The 17,051-nt window shown below is 36.7% G+C and overlaps 5 protein-coding genes across 5 annotated transcripts; 3 read left to right on the plus strand and 2 right to left on the minus strand.

The window, feature by feature from the left end:
- Positions 1-743: 743 nt before the first annotated feature.
- Positions 744-3,905, plus strand: nkap (NFKB activating protein). The gene is made up of 8 exons (XM_082177794.1): positions 744-1,396; positions 1,492-1,572; positions 1,908-1,972; positions 2,093-2,191; positions 2,277-2,316; positions 2,405-2,593; positions 2,698-2,847; positions 3,446-3,905. The coding sequence occupies exons 1-8, from the start codon at positions 1,068-1,070 to the stop codon at positions 3,618-3,620; spliced, it is 1,128 nt and encodes a 375-aa protein (XP_082033920.1). The 5' UTR covers positions 744-1,067; the 3' UTR covers positions 3,621-3,905.
- Positions 3,906-5,939: 2,034 nt separating this feature from the next.
- Positions 5,940-6,663, minus strand: ndufa1 (NADH:ubiquinone oxidoreductase subunit A1). The gene is made up of 3 exons (XM_082177795.1): positions 6,412-6,663; positions 6,153-6,242; positions 5,940-6,033 (listed from the first exon to the last, which is right to left on the minus strand). Exons 1-3 carry the CDS (start codon positions 6,511-6,513, stop codon positions 6,013-6,015), a joined length of 213 nt encoding a protein of 70 aa, XP_082033921.1. The 5' UTR covers positions 6,514-6,663; the 3' UTR covers positions 5,940-6,012.
- Positions 6,664-7,347: 684 nt separating this feature from the next.
- On the plus strand, positions 7,348-12,472 carry upf3b (UPF3B regulator of nonsense mediated mRNA decay). Its single transcript, XM_082177944.1, has 10 exons — positions 7,348-7,570; positions 8,025-8,131; positions 8,224-8,330; positions 8,568-8,666; positions 9,371-9,481; positions 10,048-10,091; positions 10,229-10,420; positions 10,841-11,001; positions 11,108-11,429; positions 11,508-12,472. The coding sequence occupies exons 1-10, from the start codon at positions 7,457-7,459 to the stop codon at positions 11,637-11,639; spliced, it is 1,389 nt and encodes a 462-aa protein (XP_082034070.1). The 5' UTR covers positions 7,348-7,456; the 3' UTR covers positions 11,640-12,472.
- Positions 12,473-13,088: 616 nt separating this feature from the next.
- On the plus strand, positions 13,089-14,382 carry rpl39 (ribosomal protein L39). The gene is made up of 3 exons (XM_082177946.1): positions 13,089-13,240; positions 13,456-13,559; positions 14,173-14,382. Exons 1-3 carry the CDS (start codon positions 13,238-13,240, stop codon positions 14,219-14,221), a joined length of 156 nt encoding a protein of 51 aa, XP_082034072.1. The 5' UTR covers positions 13,089-13,237; the 3' UTR covers positions 14,222-14,382.
- A 201-nt stretch (positions 14,383-14,583) lies between these two features.
- Positions 14,584-16,593, minus strand: sowahd (sosondowah ankyrin repeat domain family d). Its single transcript, XM_082177945.1, has 2 exons — positions 16,376-16,593; positions 14,584-15,952 (listed from the first exon to the last, which is right to left on the minus strand). Exon 2 carries the CDS (start codon positions 15,838-15,840, stop codon positions 14,761-14,763), a length of 1,080 nt encoding a protein of 359 aa, XP_082034071.1. The 5' UTR covers positions 15,841-15,952; positions 16,376-16,593; the 3' UTR covers positions 14,584-14,760.
- Positions 16,594-17,051: the final 458 nt, after the last annotated feature.

Here is a 17,051-nt window from a genome sequence, read left to right on the forward strand (position 1 = left end):
ATGAGACAGAGGTGAGGAAAGGCTTTATTTATACCGGCTTCCTCTTGTGCTGATTGGTTGATTACCTGAACGTACTCCTCCTGAACTTTGTTACATAAAACTTCATTTATTATTATATTAATACTATTATTTTAATAATAATAAAAAGTTACAAAGTCCTTTATTGACAATAAAGTAGCTTACAATAGGCTTATATAGTGTGTAAACGTTTTATTACAGTATTAACAATCTCAGAGAGGGTACGTTTGCACCAGGCGTATATCTCTCAGTAACTCAGCTTTTGAGTCAAAAGTCCAAATCACAAAAATGCTTATTCTGTCTAGCAGCAGTTTTGTGTTGGTTTCAAAAACCTTGTTCTTATATTAAAATAATTGTATTCAAACTAAAATTCTCAGTGAACAGAATAAAACAGCATAGATAAACGTTCAGACACTGCTGTCAGGTGCTTAAAAAAAAATGCAATTTGGAATAAAAATATGGAGAACACACAGGTCTGTTCATTTTTTTCCACGAAATAAATATTTTTTCACATGTAGCAAAGCTTCCATCCTGTCAAATACACTATAAGGTAACCCAGATATATATGTCATAGTCATCATACTTGTAAGGACAAATGATTAAATCAACATGCATTTCCCAGTCATTAAAAGGGGAACAGATTGGAGTGCTATTTTGTCCAGATGCGCACCTTCCAGGTCTCCAGGGGGCGATATTGCGTGTGTCTTCTCACAATTCTTCATGATAGAAGAATTTAGCGTAACGGAAACGTAAACACAAGCAAAGACGCAATTTTGGTCCCATGGTCCGCGTTTAAGTTATTCACAGGTTTCGTGGTGAGTCTCAACACAACCATAATTTATATTAAAAAAAAAGTTTTTTTTGCCTCAGTAGGTAAAGAACTTGAAATCGCTGTTCGCGGATCTACGTTAGCTAGAATAGCTTTGCTAGTTCTTGGTGAACTGCGACATTACAACAAAATGTAATTAACACGACGTTTTTGACCTAACATTATATAAGAAAGTAATACTTAAATTAACACGTCAAAGTTAATAAAACAGATTATAGTAATGCCGGAGCTGGACGTAAAATATTCAGGCCCCGTGAGCCCGAAGAGACGCCGAGACAGCCGCTCCAACAGCCGCTCCCCGGAGAACCGAGGGCTGAAGAACCACAGAAACGACCATGAAGACGACCACAAATCGCGATACATCGATAAAGACAGGAACAGAAACCGGTTTCGATTTGGCGGCTCTCGCAGTCGCTCGAGGTCAAGGGAAAGAGATCGGATAAATTGGTCAGATCAGAGAGACAGAGAACACGGTGCTGGATCAAGATCCGATTACTATGATAAGAGAGATGATGCCCAACGACAGAGACAAGACGCCTTCATCGCAAGGTTAGACACATATGTTCTCTACACTTGTGTAAGAAAATGTTGTAGTAACATACAAAGGCGGTCGCATTTATTCTCCTTCTGTTTTCTCTATCAAGGCGTCTGCAGGAACGCGAGAGAATTGGTGAACTGGGATGTCCTGAGGTCTGGGGATATTCTCCAAGAGTCAGAGAACCTGAGTGAGTACATATTGAATACCGCATGTCATTATTTACTGTCTATACTGTTTTAATATCCGTGTCATTAAGCATTATAGGTGTCAATCAATCAATCAAATGATGATATGATAAATCAATGCAACACAAAAAAATGTAGATACATTTTTAAGATGCGCCTTTATTTTGACACTCATGCCAGCCACATCTGCACTTCATTGTCACTAAGCTGTCATCAGTTATGTAATACCTTTTCACAATAGCAAGAATTTAGTTAAAACCTTTAAATAGTGTATTCACAGTAATATTCGTCATATACTCCATGTGCTTCAACATTTTCTTCTGATCTCTTGTAATAGCTCAGACGAACACACTCCTGTAGAAGAGGACGTGAAGAACAGCAGCTCTGATTCAAGTTCAGAGGGTAAGTGATTCTTTAAAATCTCAGTGGCGCACAATGCGTTTTTGCATTATAGCATGTTTACTGAACGTGACCTGGAAGTTGTTGAATAAATAATCTAAATGACTGATTTCATGCCCACAGAGGAAAAGAAGAAAAAGAAAAAGAAGAAGAAGAAGAAATCAAAGAAGAGGAAAAACAGGAAGCACTCAGAGGACAGCGAGTCAGAAAGTGATTCAGAAGGTTTGGGGCATACATTTTTGTTCTAAAGCGTGTTAATCTTATGATATGTACGATTACATGAAATGTTTTCTTGCTTGTTTTGCAGAAGAGATGAAAAAGAAGAAAAAAAAGAAGAAAAGTAAAAAGTAAGAATCGTGTTTTCGTTTGTAGTAAGTGTACTGAATCAGCAAGGCTTGAATCATTTTATACAGTTGCATGATTTTCTCCACACAGGAAGAAGTCAAAGAAGAAGAAGGCGAAGAAGAATCACAAGGAGTCCAGTAGCTCTAGCAGTGAACATTCAGAGGAAGAAGAAGAGGATGTCAATGAAATCTCATGGGTGGAGAAGACTGGTGTTGGAGAAAATGTTGTTGGACCTGAAGCTCCTCTCACTCATCTGTCACAAGATGATAAACCTTTAGAGTAAGCATTTGATTCCTCCTTCACTTTGTTGCTTAATTATAACAGTCGCTGTTTTTATATCATGTTTGATCCTGAATGTTTCTGCCCTATCATTTTGTCCATAGTTTTGGCCACGCTTTGCTACCAGGTGAAGGTGCTGCCATGGCAGAGTTTGTCAAAGCAGGAAAACGTATTCCGAGAAGAGGTGAAATCGGCTTGACTAGTGATGAGATTGCGGAGTTTGAAAAATCTGGCTTTGTCATGAGTGGAAGCAGGTATGAAGCTTTTATACATTTACCTACATACATTATCGTTCAATAGTTTGGGGTCAGTTTTTTTTTAAAGAAATTAATACTTTTATTTAGCAAGGAATCATTCAGTTGATCAAAAGTGTACATGTATAATGTTACAAAGATTTCTATTTCAAACGAATTCTGTTCTTTTGAGCTTTCTATTTAAAAAAATCCTGACAAAATGTATCATAGTTTCCACACAAAAAATAAATAAAAATGAAGCAGCGCAACCGTTTTCAACATTGAAAATAATAAGAATTGTTGCTTTAGCACCAAATCATCATATTAGAAGGATTTCTGAAGCATCATGTGACACTGAAGACTGGAGTAATGATGCTGAAAACTCAGCTTTGCCTTTACAGGAATGAAGTACATTTAAAAAAAATTACAATAGAAAAAAAATATTTCACAATAATACTGTTTTAAATGTATTGGTATTAAATAAATGTAATAAAACTTGAACAACTTAATTACCGACCCCAAACTTTTGAATGGTAGTTTATACCTTTAAAAAGATGACACTTTTATAATAGGTGACAAGATGAAAAGATGACATTTTTATATGCTACTATTCCCTCAGACATCGGCGTATGGAGGCTGTGCGTCTGAGAAAGGAAAACCAGATCTATAGTGCTGATGAGAAGAGAGCGCTTGCATCCTTTAACCAAGAGGAAAGGAGAAAGAGGGAAAGCAAAATCCTTTCAAGCTTCAGAGAAATGGTTTACAGAAAAACTAAAGGCAAAGATGAGAAGTAGACTGTCCTGCAGAATTATATTTTCAGTTTGTTTGTCCTTTTTTCTTTTTAAACAAACAAAAAAAATGATTAAGACAGATTTTACTGAAATAATTTTTTTCTCTACTTGGACATCCTCCTGTGTAACAGTGAGAGGCTTGAGAATTAATATTGTTGTGTAATATTATTTTTAATTACAAGCAAGGAATAAATTGTGACAAGTAGAACTCAAATGATTACCCACTGCAAAACCCTTAATGTGATGTTTGGTTTTTTTTGCATCTAAATAAACAGAATGGTCATGTGATCCACTGTCATGCTGGAACTTTCATTAACTATGAGAATTTACTTTTTTTTTGTAATAAATAACCCTGTGTTAACCTTGTGAGGTTAGTTAAACTATAGTCTTTGTTTATAAGATCTGTACTTTGACACTATTCATTTTCTTAAGAATTATTTAATTTAAGTTGAGTATATGTAGTGCATTTAGAGTATTATTAACCACCCATATAAACTTTTACATGGCAACATAGGAAGTATATAATATCAGAGGTGGACAAAGTACACAACTTCCGCACTTGAGTAAAAGTACAGATACTACTGGTCAAATATTACTCCGTTACAAGTAAAAATTGTAAAGACCGATTTTTACTTAAGTAAAATTACAGAGTTACTTGTTTTTAAAAGTAGGCCTACTTAAGTATCAAAAGTAAAAAGTATATGTCAATGCATCGTTTTATTATTGTTGTTGCATTGTTGTATGTATTACTTACAGTACTTTATGCCTCTGAATCTATGCCTGCCTGCCTACCCTCATATCAATATCACATTTATTTCTAGAACACAGTTCCAGTAGTGGGATTGAATTAGTGCGCTCAATAACGTCCACAATGGTTTCGGACACCCAAATGGCTGTTACCTCAAATAGTGCCCTATTTAATGTTTTTTTGGCTTTTAGTATGAATATGTTAGCCATACTGTTATCTATAAGCTAGTGTCCTCCAAAACAATGACAAAATTTGCATTTAGAAGACCAAACCCAATGTTGAAAATGAAAATCAGGTTGATGTCAGAATCCAACACCAGATTGACATTAATCTCCAACGTTGGACAGACGTATTGTGGTTGAAAATGAAAATCGGGGTTGACATCAGAAACCATTATTTCCAACCAAAATCCAACATCTGTCCGACGTAGGATGCTGACGTCAAACCGACTTTATTTTCCAACCAAAATGCAACCCCTGAGTAACGTTACTACTTTCAGCTCAAGGACCTTGACAGAATTGTTGTGGAGTAAAAAGTACAATATTTGTCTTTCAACTGTAGTGAAGTTTGTTACTTCTGCTCAAAGGGAAATGTCCCTGTAATAAAAGTCAAAGTTCCCATTATTATTTGACCAATACATTTCTATAACTCATGTGAGCTACTGGATAAGGATTTTTAAAAATTGGGTTTTATCTAAGATTGCATTTACAAATAACGATATATACACAATGAGATTTTTTAGTAGAGCTGAGCTTAACTGGAAATGCACATTCACAATAGTCATTTTTATGACTTTTCCAGGCCTGGAAGTCACAATTATCTGACAGTAAGAGCCACAAAGAGTGCTGTAATAATGTGGTTTGGAAATGAATATGTAATGTGTGCTTGCTTGCTTTTTGTTTGTCATTTTTATAGTCTCCACTGGACTTTAAATGGATGTAAAAAGCATAGATGATTCTCTTTACAAAATAAGTGTTTCTTCTAAAGTACAATTTGTCTGCTTATTGCATCTCATACTGTATATTGTCTACTGAGACTCCATTTGAAGCTGTCAAAGGACTCTGTGCAGCCTGTTTATTACTTAAACATATTACAAGCCATTTATGCACATTACGTGTACTACTTATACTTTCAAGCATTCTGTAGATGCATTTAAATTGATCAATTATAATTATTTTAAGTACTTTGCACATTTTGTAGACTGTGGAGTGGAGTATATATATATTATGTAGAATGTGTGTAGACGCTCTCTTAAAACTGCAAAGATTGGACCATGCACTATTTTAACTGGATCATTAAACTGGAGTAACCGGTGAAGAAACAAAATGGTATTTACTTAGATGTTTTTAATGTGCCACTTGAATTCTGGCATCACATAACTAAAAATCAAAGTTAATTGGGTTAAGGAATCAAATCTGATCCCGTTCCATAAATCTAATACTGTAAACCATGCAAAACAATCATTGAAATGTATATTCACACCGCAGTGGATCAGCATCAAAACAGAACAATGTAACAACTCTTATGAAACTATTTCAAATATGAAAGAAAAAAAGATGACAACAGCAAGCAAATTAATAATTTAAAGACAGAATTTTAATAGACGGCTGGACAAAATGTACATTTCAGTTTCATCTGGGTGGCTCTTCACTTGATGTTTTCAAGTCCCTGTGAAAAAAACAACAAAACAGAAAAAATTACAACACCTGTTTGGTGAGCATATTGCAATACTGATACATATTTACACAATACAATTTTTTTTGTTAGGTTTTTTTATTTTTTTTTACCTTGGGTCGGTAATGTTCACCACTTCCAGACACTCTCTTGTCTCTCTCCATCAAATACCAGTGATAGGGAGCCCGTGCAAGCCGCTTTTCCTATGAGTTAAAGAACAAGTGGATGAAGTGTTGCAGACATCACAAGGGCATACAGAATTTTCTGTCAAATGTCAGGATAGAACAAACGTTTCTAACTATTAAAAGATTCACTAAAGCATATACTCAATGACTAGAGAGTGACAAAACATTGTTCATCATCATCGCTCACCTTTCCACCGTTTGTGAACTTCTGGATTTGAGCAGTTGCAACACCAGGAATGATCAGACAAACTGTCATAATAGCAAAACCGGGCAATATCTCATACCACATGATTGTGGTGAAATATGAGTGTAAAAGCACAAAGAAATTGTTGAAGCGGACACAGTTTATTTAATGTTTTCCAAAAAAATCTTGCAAAATTGCCGTTTACATTGGCCAAAATGTCTGCCCTTATGATATGACGGTCACATAGACAACTTCCGAGAAGTGTATAATTCACTTCCGCGTGTGAAAAGCTCGCCTGTAATACTGCAGCGCCGCACAGTGGCTCTTGCTTGAAGAACTACTACTACAGATTAATGGCTGGTTAGGACCATAGGACATGCGTAGCTCAGAATGATATATTCCCCAATACAAATAAACAAAATAATAAAAGGCCTTGCTTTTTTGTTTTACTCTCCATAATAGCAACTATATCGTTTTCTAATTATTTCAGCACCACAGAAAAAGAGAGGTTTTTGATTGAATTTACACCGATGAATATAAAACTTAACAAGGATTATCTCAAGATTAATAAAAACAAAAAAGCAGGGTAAAATTTGTCTTATTTAATCTTATTTGTAATGAGACATTTATTAGGTGAAATAGAGAACATATAGCCTAATTATTGTTTATGCTAGTCAAAAAAACAAAACAAATTTTACCACAGAAAGTGTCAGCAGGATGTAATAAAGAAACGTGTTGAGTATGAAATACCTATAAGGAAAAGACACCGGGATGGCACCAATTATAGAGTAATTAAATACTCCTGAGAATTCAACAACTGGCCGACCAAAAGGATCACTTTGTCAAACAAATTTTTCAGAAATATAGTCTAATGCTTTCAGATATAAATTGAAGTGGGACTCTTTGCGTCATGAGCCGAAGCCAATCAGAGACGCCTGCTGGTGTTACAGAGAAACAACTGCGGAAAGTTGCATGTCTGGAGAGATAGCAGACACGACAACAAGAAACAAACGAAGTCAGACATCGTTGCAAAAGTTGGCAAGGGATCATGAAGGAGGACAAGGAAAACACGCGTCCCAGAGAAAGGAAAGTGGAAATAAAATGTGATGAAAACGACAAACCAGAGAAGCCAAATAAAGAGAAGAAGGAAGCTATGACAAAGGTAGGTAGTTAGTTAGCAAGCTAACTTAGCTGGCTACATTCCTGCTACAAATAGCCTACGAACAAAGCAGCTAGGCGCTTTCAATTGAAATACTATAAATTATTGTATGTGGCTGTATTTCTAGTAGCCTAATATGTTTACATATTAGGCGCTGTTTGATTTAAACGTTGCAGATGAAAATGCTTTCTTGAACAGTCTAGTTAGCAAATCCTCCTGTCAAAGTTTCCTATCACTGCGGGGATTTGGCCAAAACAATAATAAAGAAGAATCATATATACAGTGGCATGTAAAGTAAGATAGACATTATTTTATTCCATTATTCCAACATGTTATGTTAACAATTCTAACTCTTCCACTCTTAACCACCTAGACGTATGTGTCGTATGGGTTCTACAGTGTATGAATTGAACATATGCAAGTAATTTTAAAGATTATTCCTTTACCATTATTTTAGATTGTGATCCGACGTCTGCCTCCAAGTTTAACTAAAGAAGACTTAGAGGAACAACTGCAGCCTCTTCCAGAGCTAGATTACCTGGAGTTTTTCTCAAGTGATACTAGGTTTGTATGTGCTGTATTTCATAAAAGAAAGCAGAAAAGTGACACAAATAAAAGGTATTGTATGGCTGATCAAGGTGTTTGTTTATCTGCAGTCTTTTCCCTCATCTGTTTGCAAGAGCATATCTGAATTTCAAAAATCAAGATGACGTACTTCTCTTCAGAGACCGTTTTGATGGCTACGTCTTCATTGATAATCGAGGTTTGGCTTTCATGTCATTATTATTTCCAGCATTCACTATTTACTCACTAATCAGTCGTTTTAGGAATCAAACTTTAGCGACGTTTTACCTTAAATGTAAAGATTTCTAATAATTCATTATTATTATTATTATTATAGATTTGTATGCCTCAGACTGATATGTTCTCTATACTGGTGAACTTCTACTACAGTAAAAAAAAATTTTTGTGTGTGTTATTGTTGTTTTGCATGTTATAGGACAAGAATATCCTGCCATTGTTGAGTTTGCACCATTCCAGAAAGTTGCTAAGAAAAGAAGCAAGAAGAAGGATGCCAAAAGTGGAACAATTGAAGATGGTAATCATTGCGAACAAAAGTTAACATGGGGAAGATGTTAGTCACCATGAAATCAAATTCAACACATTTTTTTTTTTATGGTATATTGCTGTGTTTATAACTTTGTAAATGATCTGTCCGTCTACATCTTTTTTTAATCGATGTGGCCTTGTAATATTCTTTCAAATGCATTCAAGTCCCCTCCCCTCACAGTGACACCTCTTTTCTTCTCTGATGACTTGGGCACAGGTGCAAGGGCTGGACAATAACGCCTCCCCTCCAGCAACCTGTCAATCACAAGATCGCAGCAATTCACAAACAACAATGATCCAATCAATATCCCGATGGACATAATCAATTTCCGCACTACCGTCTGGGTTCACAGACAGGGCTTAGATTAAGCCAGGATTATTCCTTATTTCGATTAGGATATTTAAGTAGCTTTTATAAACGTGCCTTAGAAACAAAAAACATTACTGGTGTATATCTTGAGACAAAACAATGGCATTGACATATTTTAAGATATGTCAGTGCAAGTTGCTTTCAGTTAAAACAGCTCAAAGATGTATTTTAGTCTGGGACTAGATTTAAGCCTTGTCAGTGAAACCGAGGGTAAAAACATTTTCTCATTTGAGAAGCCGCTTCATTTGAATATACATCACAATAGGGGAGAAAAGATGATCAGAATTTCAGATTCATGCTGATTTATACCTGTTTCTTATTAGATGCTGATTACAAAAAGTTTCTGGAGTTCTACAATGGTGATGAGGAGAAATTTCCTTCCAATCCTGAGACCTTACTTGAGGAAATAGAGGCCAGGACAAAAGAACTCAGTGGTGAGATTCAGCACAAAAGTATAGAAGCTTGTAAAATGGGTAATTGGTGATTGCAAAATGATTGGTGATCTCAGAATTCAGACTTTTTTTCTCGCAATTGCAAGTGTACATCTGAGAAAAAAGTCAGAATTGTGAGATATTAACTCGCAATTGCGAGTTATAAAGTCATATAAAGGCCGTTTCACACCACACAGACGAACGCCAAAAAACAACAAACAAGTCTGCAGTTGGATCTAGAATTTCATGAGAAATAGCTGTCATGTTCTCACTGCCCCAACAAACACTGATTGAACATGTTCATTTGGGTGAAAACAAACCCCAACCAATGCCAACAGACGCAGATAGGGGTAACGTGTTTGTCTGTGCGATCTGAATTGGCCTTAACTTGCAATTTTATATAACTTGTATTGATAAAAAAAAGTCAGAATTACAAGATGTACACTCACAATTGCGGGGGAAAAAGTAGCAATTACATTTTGTATTGAAACAAGCTTCCATTCTTAAACCAAAACAACTTGATATAGTTTCTTCATTTGAAATAATCTTTTAAAATATTCTTTCCCCAGCTAAAAAAACGACACCTCTCTTGGACTTCCTTAAGAATAAACAGGTAAAGTGAGGGTGTAATATTTGCTGATGTAATTGCATACTTCATTAGCCTTTCACCAGTTCATTTGGTTTCCAAACATATAATATGCCATACTGTATGTGTAGTGTGTTTATGCACTCTCATCCTGTCTTTCACAGCGGATTAGAGAAGAGAAGAAAGAAGAGAGGAGACGGAGAGAGCTAGAACGCAAACGCTTGCGAGATGAAGAACGGCGTAAGTGGAGAGAGGAGGACAGAAGAAAAAGAAAAGAGGCTGAGAAATTGAAAAAGGGAGAAAAGGCATCTGATAAGGATAAGGACCAACCTAAAGATGAACAGCCAAAAATCAAGGTATGTAAATATTACTGACTACCTTGATTCATTTCTATAGTTTTATTACTAAAAGAACACACTTTATGCACAAAATATTGATTGAATATTGATTATTCAGCGTCATTACTCCAGTCTTCAGTGTCACATGATCCTTCAGAAATCATTCTAATATGCTGATTCACTGCTCAAGAAACTTTTCTTATTATCAGTGTTGAAAAAATGTGTTCTGCTAAATATTTTCGTGGAAACCATGATGAATTAAAAGTTAAAAACAGCATTTATTTCAAATAGAAATATTTTGTAAGATGTCTTCATTGTCACTTTTGATTAGTTGTATTCATACTTGCTGAATAAAAGTATTAATTTCCTTAAAAAAAAGTATTGCTGACCTCAACTTTTGAACAGTAATATAAGGTCCTGTTTTTTTTTGTCCTTTAGCTCTTAAGAAAACCAGAGAAAGCAGAGAGCGGTGATACTGAGAAGCTAAAAGACAAGCCTAAGAAACTAGACCGAGAGAAACAGAAGGAAGATCGACCTCCTGGAGGAGGAGAGATGAAGAAGCGACAGAATGGTGAACACAGAGAGGAGAAGGGGGGCAAGTAAGTTTGGTTGCACTAGATGAAAAACATTCCCAGCCTTACTCAACCCATCTTTGACTTTCCAAGTCTTCTTCTCTTATTTTCATATCACTATGTCAATATGCAGATCAGAGGATAGTGGGCATAAAGATTACAGAGATCGTGATGGAGACAGAGAGAGAGACCGGGACAGAGACAGAGAGCGAAGACAAAAAGAAAAAGAACGTATCAGAAGGCAGGATGAGGAACGAAGGAGGAGAAGGGAACGTCAGGACGGAGAAAACACCTACAAAAAGAGAGAGGAGGAAGGGAAGAGGGACAAGGAGCGTGTTTGGGAGAAAAGAAAGCATGACAACACTGGAGAGTCCTCAGTTAATACTCATCCTGAAAAGCCATCAAAGGACAACAAAAAGGAAGACAGTGCCAGAAAGGATCGTCTGAGAAATAAGGTACTTGCTCTTTTTTGATACTTTATCACTGATTTAATTTACATATGGCTAATAGCTCATTTTACATTTCTGACTTAGGATCGGCCTGCGATTCAGCTGTACCAGCCTGGGGCGAGGACCCGTACCCGAGGAGGAGGTGAAGATGGACAGGCAGGGGACAGGAGGGCTGAGCGGGAGTCCAAGAATAGCCAAGAGAAAGCTGCCGAGTGAGGAAGCAGCTATGCTAGGATGAAATGATGTCTCAAGAGAGGAGGGTATCTGTTCTAGTCAGGACAAACACCTCAAAAACATGGTGCTGCCAGCAAAAGAAATCCCCACACATAAAATAAAATAAAAACTCACTGACACGGGAGAACATACCTGTTGCCCTCCAGTGCCTGAATGAGCCCTGAATGAGTTCCTGTTCATGAGCAAGGCAAGTCCTAACCGACGGTTAGATTTGAGAAACGGGGCATAACCACGAGAGAAGTGATTGGACCATGATAACTTAAAGTGGCCTTACTTTTGGTACACAGTCAAACTTGTTTTACTTCACCTGCTTTTCTGTTTCATAGTTAATAAAAGGTCTGATCTGGCTTGCTCTAGATTTCTCACTGTTCCGCTTTAGAAAGATCTTTCACGCCTTACCTGAACCCTTCTATCTGGTATCATACAGTGCATTTCACTTCAGACAATCAGTAATTAATTTGTGTTCTATGAGCATGGATGTAGCCTGCAGCCATTTCTGTTCTGATCTGGGATTGGTCAGGTGGAAAAAGCCATGCTTTATGATGCTGATGCCTTGATCACTGTTAGTTCTTTTCTGCAAGTCGATTAAATTATATGCAAAAAACAGATGTGGCCTTTTATAGTTTTGGAATTGAAGCATATCCTACCACTCTGCATCCTCTGGTTAGGAAATGGTCACATGTGCTGTCATCCAATTGTACGTTTCATTGTAACCAATCCTTAACTCAAAACAGCTTGCTTTTCTTTTATAGTTGCAGCTTTGTCAAAATGTGTCGAGAAATCCAAAAAGACAATAAATGAACAACCAACTTCAAGTGTTTTGTTTTATTTGTATATTACATTTGTTTGGTAAAAACAAATTATTCCATGAAATAGGTGCCTTTTTTATTTTAAAGTACATTTCTTAAAGATTGTATCAGACAAAGATGTCTTTGAATGTTATTTACAATTACATCATCTTAAACTAAATGTATAATTTAATATTTAGGGTGAAATATAGCTAATCATTTAAAGTTGAAATGCCTAGTGCTTGATGTCATTTTATGACAAATAAGTGCTGATTATTATTATACATGATTAAGTTTCAATTATTTGTTGTTTACTGCACAAAATCACGGTAACAAAGTTGACAGAAGCTTAAAGTGATAAAAAAAGAGAAGATACTTTTTTGAAGAGACTCATAGGAATCTTTATATTTTTAATGAAGTATGTAAGAAAAATGGTATTAATAACATACGTTGGTGTCAGTTTTTCCATTGTTAATATCATTGTTTGTTTGCACATAAGTGAAAATGCATATTTTTCGTGGAATGAGCCAGAGGTTTTACGGTTTTAAAGAGACATGCATTGGCTGGATGGAGAATAGCATATACAGCTGCTATTTTTCAAAAGGCGAAACATCGAGTTAATATTGGGAAATGTCAGCATTACGCAGTAGCTTGTGCTCCGTGGAGCCACTGGGCGGCGCTGTGGTGTGAAGGAGTAGCTCTGTTCATGACTCGGATATACAGCGCTTGTGTTTCCCATGGTTCCTTCTCTTCGACTACCGCCATAGTGGTGAACGGATAGCCGTCTCTGAAATGGTAAGAGAATCATAAAACATCGTCCATCAAGTAATTGTTTTCCTGCACATCTCTTCATTTTTCTGTGCAAGTTGAAGTTCTTAGTTGGTGGTGTTTAATATTAAACGGATTACTGTTCGATAAATAATGAAATACCACCGACGATGTGTCGTGGGATGACTAACTTAAACTATCACAGATTGCCTAACCATGTGTGCTTCACATTTGTATTTCAGGCGTCACATAAGACCTTCAGAATCAAACGCTTCCTCGCAAAGAAGCAGAAGCAGAACAGGCCGATTCCACAGTGGATTAGGATGAAAACTGGCAACAAGATCCGGTATGTTGACATGGTTGTGCTGTAGGATTTATTTGCCGCTGCTGAACTAACTTACACCCGCAACTACAGTCTTAAAGTGCTAGTAGCCCCTGTTTTCTTGTCCTGTAGTTTATAGTAGCCAAACGAAAGCAGGACGCAATTACAGTGCTCAATTTTGTGGGAGTACTGCCATTATCCTGCTGAGAGCATCATCTGCAGTAGAGTCATGAGTACTGTCATCTCCCATATGACGTGTGAATGCTTTGTTGTGGAGACATTTCATAGTTATAAAAAAAAAGAAAAAATTAAAGATTAATGCCCTCATTAGAAATGTATATGCATATCAAGCAACTTTGGCTTTCTTGTTATCAGTACTTTTGTTGCTGCTATAATGTTAATGCATTTAAGTGATACAGGTTGTGACTTAATTTTGTGACCGTTTAAACTTATTTGCTTGGTCCGTTAAGTTTGCTACTCTTTATACTTTAAAACGTCTTATTCGTGGTTTTCTGAGCCACACAATTCTTAGTTTTAGTGCAGTGCAGTTTACAAGAAAAACCTTAGGATTCTAGTGTAATTCATTTTAATGGCTGCAATCCTGTGTGATGCTTTACATTTGCAAATCTTTTTGCAGATACAACTCCAAGAGGAGACACTGGAGAAGGACCAAGCTGGGCTTGTAAACACGAGCTTTACTTCAGCATCCCCCTCCATCTGTTCCTTGCCAGGACCACCAACTCATCCAGAGCTGGAGAGATGCCATGCTATCTGGAACAACAGTCTCTTTTGTACAGATGTTCTGGTTATGTCCTTCCTAAATAAAAGATTTGTCATCGAACCAGAATTATGTGGATCCTTCTGTTTTTTTTTGAAAAAACAAAATGCCAGAGTCAAAAGTTTTCCAATTGTTGGTTCTGTACAAGGATGTTGTCTTGCACAAGAATCAAGTTTTATGCTAATTAACACCTTTCATCGTCTTCCTCTTAGCATTTAGGCTCAATCTTACCAAGGATAAACATTATTTATACAAATAAATGTCTCCAAGTTCTTTGCAATTTGGTTTATTAAAAATATTAAAATGAATCATAATACACAACACTTGTTGTGGTTAAGTAGTTGTCATATTACCATACAAATCTTGTTACTAATAAAAAAATTTTTTACTTGGTGTTTAACAGTTAAACTTGGTGTTTGCCTGACAAACATGCTTTTGGCTTTAGTCTCAGATCTTTTCAAGTAGACCAACGTTGTACAACAACCTCTTAAATGATGTGAACCGCTGGCGTACAATTCCCCCTGAGCCGTCCACCTCGACTCTATTTTCTTGAGCATGTTCATCAACTGCTTGTGCTTGACTTGCACTGTTATTCACATTCAAAAACCAGAAGTATTCATCATCACAGGCTCCCAGAAGCTCCTTAATTTCATTTGGTGTGTTGTCTTTAAGATACTGCCATGCTCTTTTCCCATTGTAGTCCATGATGTCTACATCGGCACTGAACGCACCAACCAAAATCTTCATAACCATGTACTGGCCATGCATGGCAGCCAAGTGGAGAGGTGTCAGACCTCCACTGCCTCTCAAATTCACATTCACTGACAGACCCTCTTTTTCAGCATGCCTGAGAAGCTTTATCAGTGTCTCGTCCTTTCCATTTTTTGCCAACCAGTGGAGAGCTGTAAAACCACTAATAAAGTCTTTTCTGCTCAATAAACTGCGATCTTCCGCGAGAAATTCCAATATGGTCTCATAATTCCCATCCACAACAGAGAGCATCCACGCGTGCTCCATGGGATCCAAAGCCCAGAGCGCGCCGCAGTTCACAGTGTCTCCATTCGGTGCCTCCTCCTCCTCTTCTTTTGACGATTTGTGTTTGGATGATAAAATACTTGACAATCCAGATCTGTTATTCAGAAGCAGCTCTTTTAAATACTTCTTACGCATAGCGGGCGTGAGGGAGCCCTTCTCCGAAGCATCGACGGATAGTCTGCGGGAGGCGCTGCTGCTGCTGCCCGGTTCACTGGAGACCTCCAGCTGTTTCTGAAGTCTGGATCTGCGCGAGGAGGCGCTGCTGAACGCAGGAGACACGGGTCGAGCACCATGTCTTGAGAATCGCTCTTCAAGATTTGAGCGGAACTGGCTTGTTATTCTGTTTTTAGGGGAATCTGAATTACTTCCATTACTGCCTGAGGCTTTACAGTCTGAATCTTTCGGTTCTTCTGAGAGCAGTGCTGCTTCTCCCACAGCGGTATTAAATTGTTCCTCAGTCCTGATGGGCCCACTGCTGCTCCCCTCATACATACTAGCGGATCCCCGGGAAGCTATTTAGATAAGATCCAAACTGAAGAGGCTTACATAACCAGAGAAAAACATCTTCCTTATATTCACTTTTCTAGGCTATAGCCGTTCAAATCTGTGTGGGGGGAAAGGAACATAACATGCTTAAATGGAATAAGATAGTTCAATATATTACTATAAATAATAATAATCAAAATCTTTAAAAATAACTTTAAAAGGATATAGGCTATTTAAGCAACGTGAATTATTTTATTTTCTATTGGGGGGAAAACGAGCACTTCCTCATTTGTGTTCCTCTTTTTACATTTGTTTTTAAAACAAAACATTCACAGTATGTAGGCTAACTATTTTACATTAGGATACATCAAATTATTTCATATTTTAATCTATAAGCTCGTAGTTTAGCTTCAGTATGTCGATTTACGTCTGATTGAAGTCTGAAAAATAAAATTACATCGAATATTATCTTTTCTCCTTCTCGAAATGTTTTACGAGAATTGTAAGTATTATTGAGGTGATTCATCAGATGCCGTCTCACCTGTTGTCCGCACACAGCTCTTTCTCTCTCGTCCCTCTCAATAAAGCAGTCTACACACAGTTCAACCAAATAGGTAGCTGGCCTTCACAAACATTTTAAAGCTTAGTTAAACGACTGTTTTTTTCCCTTTCTGAGAATCAGAAAATGAGTTCAGTGAGATAACCGAAACTATTCAAGTGTGTATTTCCTCACAGTCCATTTCCGACGTTCAAACCCTCCCCTAAAGTCTAAAGTTCAAATGAGCTCACTGACACTGACCACTGACTGACCAACACTTAAAACCCATGACACTTATGTGACTATTTAGCTGGCTGACCGAACCGAGAAGACAGTTTGCCTAATTCAAGGATTTAGGCTTAATATAAAATAAAGAACAATATAAAATCGATTTTATACTAGCCATACCTCTTTATAATGTTACGTCAGTTTTCAAATAAATCACATTCAAGCAACACAATTACCATTCATAATATTCCTAAATATTAATATGTAACATTTAGAATAATATACGTCAATATTATACTGAAAGTAAAATAGGCCGTTTAATTGGGCTTCTGAAAAATGAACAATGAATTACTATTCAGTAGACGTACTATTTGTATTAAAATCGTGAGGGTAGGCTACTTTAAAAAAAAATTAATTAATTAATTAATTAATTAATTAATATTCTGTAAAA

This window comes from Leuciscus leuciscus, assembly GCF_965113295.1.
Source record: "Leuciscus leuciscus genome assembly, chromosome: 8".
NCBI lineage: Eukaryota > Metazoa > Chordata > Actinopteri > Cypriniformes > Leuciscidae > Leuciscus > Leuciscus leuciscus.